The sequence below is a fragment of the Carettochelys insculpta genome, chromosome 1 (assembly GCF_033958435.1).
Source record: "Carettochelys insculpta isolate YL-2023 chromosome 1, ASM3395843v1, whole genome shotgun sequence".
NCBI lineage: Eukaryota > Metazoa > Chordata > Testudines > Carettochelyidae > Carettochelys > Carettochelys insculpta.
This window is the reverse complement of record NC_134137.1, coordinates 25,882,762-25,885,226: the sequence shown is the minus strand read 5'-3', so window position 1 is coordinate 25,885,226 and position 2,465 is coordinate 25,882,762. Positions and strand designations below refer to the sequence as shown.

The 2,465-nt window shown below is 42.1% G+C and overlaps 1 protein-coding gene across 1 annotated transcript in view; it reads left to right on the top strand.

Moving 5' to 3' along the window:
* Window positions 1–157: 157 nt before the first annotated feature.
* DLG2 (discs large MAGUK scaffold protein 2) overlaps window positions 158–2,465 on the top strand; it is a 1,656,639-nt gene continuing 1,654,331 nt past the window's right edge. Inside the window, exon 1 of the mRNA XM_074983573.1 lies at window positions 158–1,739. Within this exon, the coding sequence (XP_074839674.1) occupies window positions 1,721–1,739 (19 nt within the window). The 5' untranslated portion in view covers window positions 158–1,720. The remainder of the gene's footprint in view (window positions 1,740–2,465) is intronic.

Here is a 2,465-nt window from a genome sequence, read left to right as displayed (position 1 = left end):
ATGGCGTCTCGTGATTGGTCAGGGTGTTGGACGGGTGGGATTGCTTCTGGGCCCGGTTTTCGTTGCTAGGGGAGGAGGATAGCGACAGCATCGGTAGCTTCTCTATGGAGACGGGGCTGAGCCGGGAGGAGACCTTGCAGCTGGAGACGCGGAGACTCCCCTAGTTATGCCCTCAGTTGGGGGTCCCTCGGCGTAACTGGCTGACCCCGGCGGAGGCAGCGGCCGCGCAACTGCCTCAGGCCTCAGCGTTCCAGCATCGCTGCCCGTGGGTTTCTCCCGCTCAGCCGCCACCGACTCCCGGCCCCTCCCTCAGCTTCCTCATCCTCCAGTCCCTCCCCGCTCCTGCGCGCACCCCCTCACCTGACCACCCTGCAGAAACCCGACGGGGCCGTCCAGCGCTCACCCGCCCCTCAGCAGACTAGACGAGCCCCCCACCCCGAAGAGGACGTTGGGGGGAGACCTGTTTGTGGGGTGGGATATAGGGAGGCCCCGGTCTGAATGGTGACTATTAAAGATAGTCCCCCAAACACAGTGTCCATCTCTCGTAGAAGATAAATGCAAAGCAGAGTTATGTAACACGCACCACGGCTCCTCATGCACGCAGGGAAACATTTGGAAGGCTGCATGACATTTTCATACCTTTCTTCACAAGCGAGATGGGGCAAATCTGTCTCTTTTCTGCAAACCAAGGGGGAGAAAAGGGCTTATACTGAAGCTAAACAGCAGCGCACGCATGTGTGGAAACTCTGGACTCATTTCATAGCTTATTTTTTTTTATTCTGTTGATACTGCAGCATCTGCGAAAATTAATCTTTTGTGAAGCTCCGCTCCAAACCCTCTCTGCTCTTCCACGAGGCGGCTGCTTTGCAAGAAATGGCATGAAGTAAATGGCTCCAGAATAAAGCATTTTGCTCTGCCTAAGTGCCCAGTGAGCAGCACTGTTACTTTAATACTTCCATTTCAAGGGATTGTTTTCCTTCTTTTCAATCCTGTCTTTTAATATATGGAAGGATCAGAGAGACATTAGAGACCTTAAGTCTGAGTGCTTGGAGAGAATAAAAATGAAAGTGATTGGCAAATGACCTCCGTCGGTTAACAGTGTGAGATTTGAAAGCATCTTTGCAGTGAGGAAAAAAGGGACTTTTTCAGTCTGCGGTGTTTACACCAGTACAACCATATATTAATAATAAAATTCATTCAAATTCCCATGAAAGGAATTTATACAATTATTTTTGATTATTTTTGTTCTTCCTCAGAAATTTATTTGGATTATTTGGGAATTTAGTCAGATGCAGATGGCTTTGAAGTTCAGGTGGACTGTTAAGACAGTTGTCTAGAGATGGACTGTGCCTTAATTGTCTTACGCAGAGATGTTTAATAAACTTTTGCTGCTAGAAGAGGATTTATAATAGGTTTTTATGTCCCAAGGAGCATTTTTCTCTTGTATTTTTATAGATTCAAAAATATTTTACAGAAATTGAAAACCACTCTTGGAAAACTCCATACTCTCTTTTTTCTTTTTCTGTGGGAGGCACTGGAGGGATACCTGGAGAAAATAGCAAGTACTGCTAGAAAAAAAGAAGACTGAAGTATTTCCCAGTTGAGCCATTTAAGTGACTTGAACAAGTTTCTACTTCTTGTGCGTACAAGGTGATCCCAGTGGACATTTTTGATATCAGTAAATAAGCACTTGCATCCAGTACCAGAAGTAAGACCAAGAATGCCAGTCAAAAAGAAAGGTGGGCTATGATGTTTCCTGTCTCATTTTACATCTACTTTATATAGGTTCTAGGTTTTTAGTACGTGCCATTTTAATGTTAAAAGTATTTCAATGGGAGGAGTGATTGTTTTTTTCTGTTTCAGGGAAGGAAACTATGAATGTATTTACAATTGTAGTTAAAATACCACACATGTAATAGACACAAAGATTTGTCTTGTAGTTGATCTCACAATTAGGTTTTGTAAAAGCCAGCCTTTACAAAACTTAAAACCAGGAATAAGGAAGTTTGAAATTAATTTATATATCTCAATTCCCAAAGAAACAGCATAAATAGTACAAAGTAAGCCATAAAAAGTGTGTTTTAATATTCTGAGGTGGTTGTAAGATTAGTTGCTTTTTTTTAAGTTTTTAACCCAATATCTTTTCTTTTAACATAGACCAGGTTACTTCACCAACACCAGAAGCAAGCATAAATGTAAAAGGCCACTTCAGTGAACTTTGTAAAAGTTTCAAGCTTTGAGTTATCCAAAAATGTTTTTAGTTATGAAAGTCACCTGATTTCAGCAATGTTTGGTTTTCTGCATGTTAGGATTAAAAAGATTATATTACTTTAATAACTAGTAATTTTGCATTTAAAATCCCCAAATAGCCCCATATTTTACCTCTGACACACTTAGGTTTGCCACATAAATGATTATTTACAGTGTTGTTGCGGCTATCTTGGTCTCAGGATATGTGTGTCTTA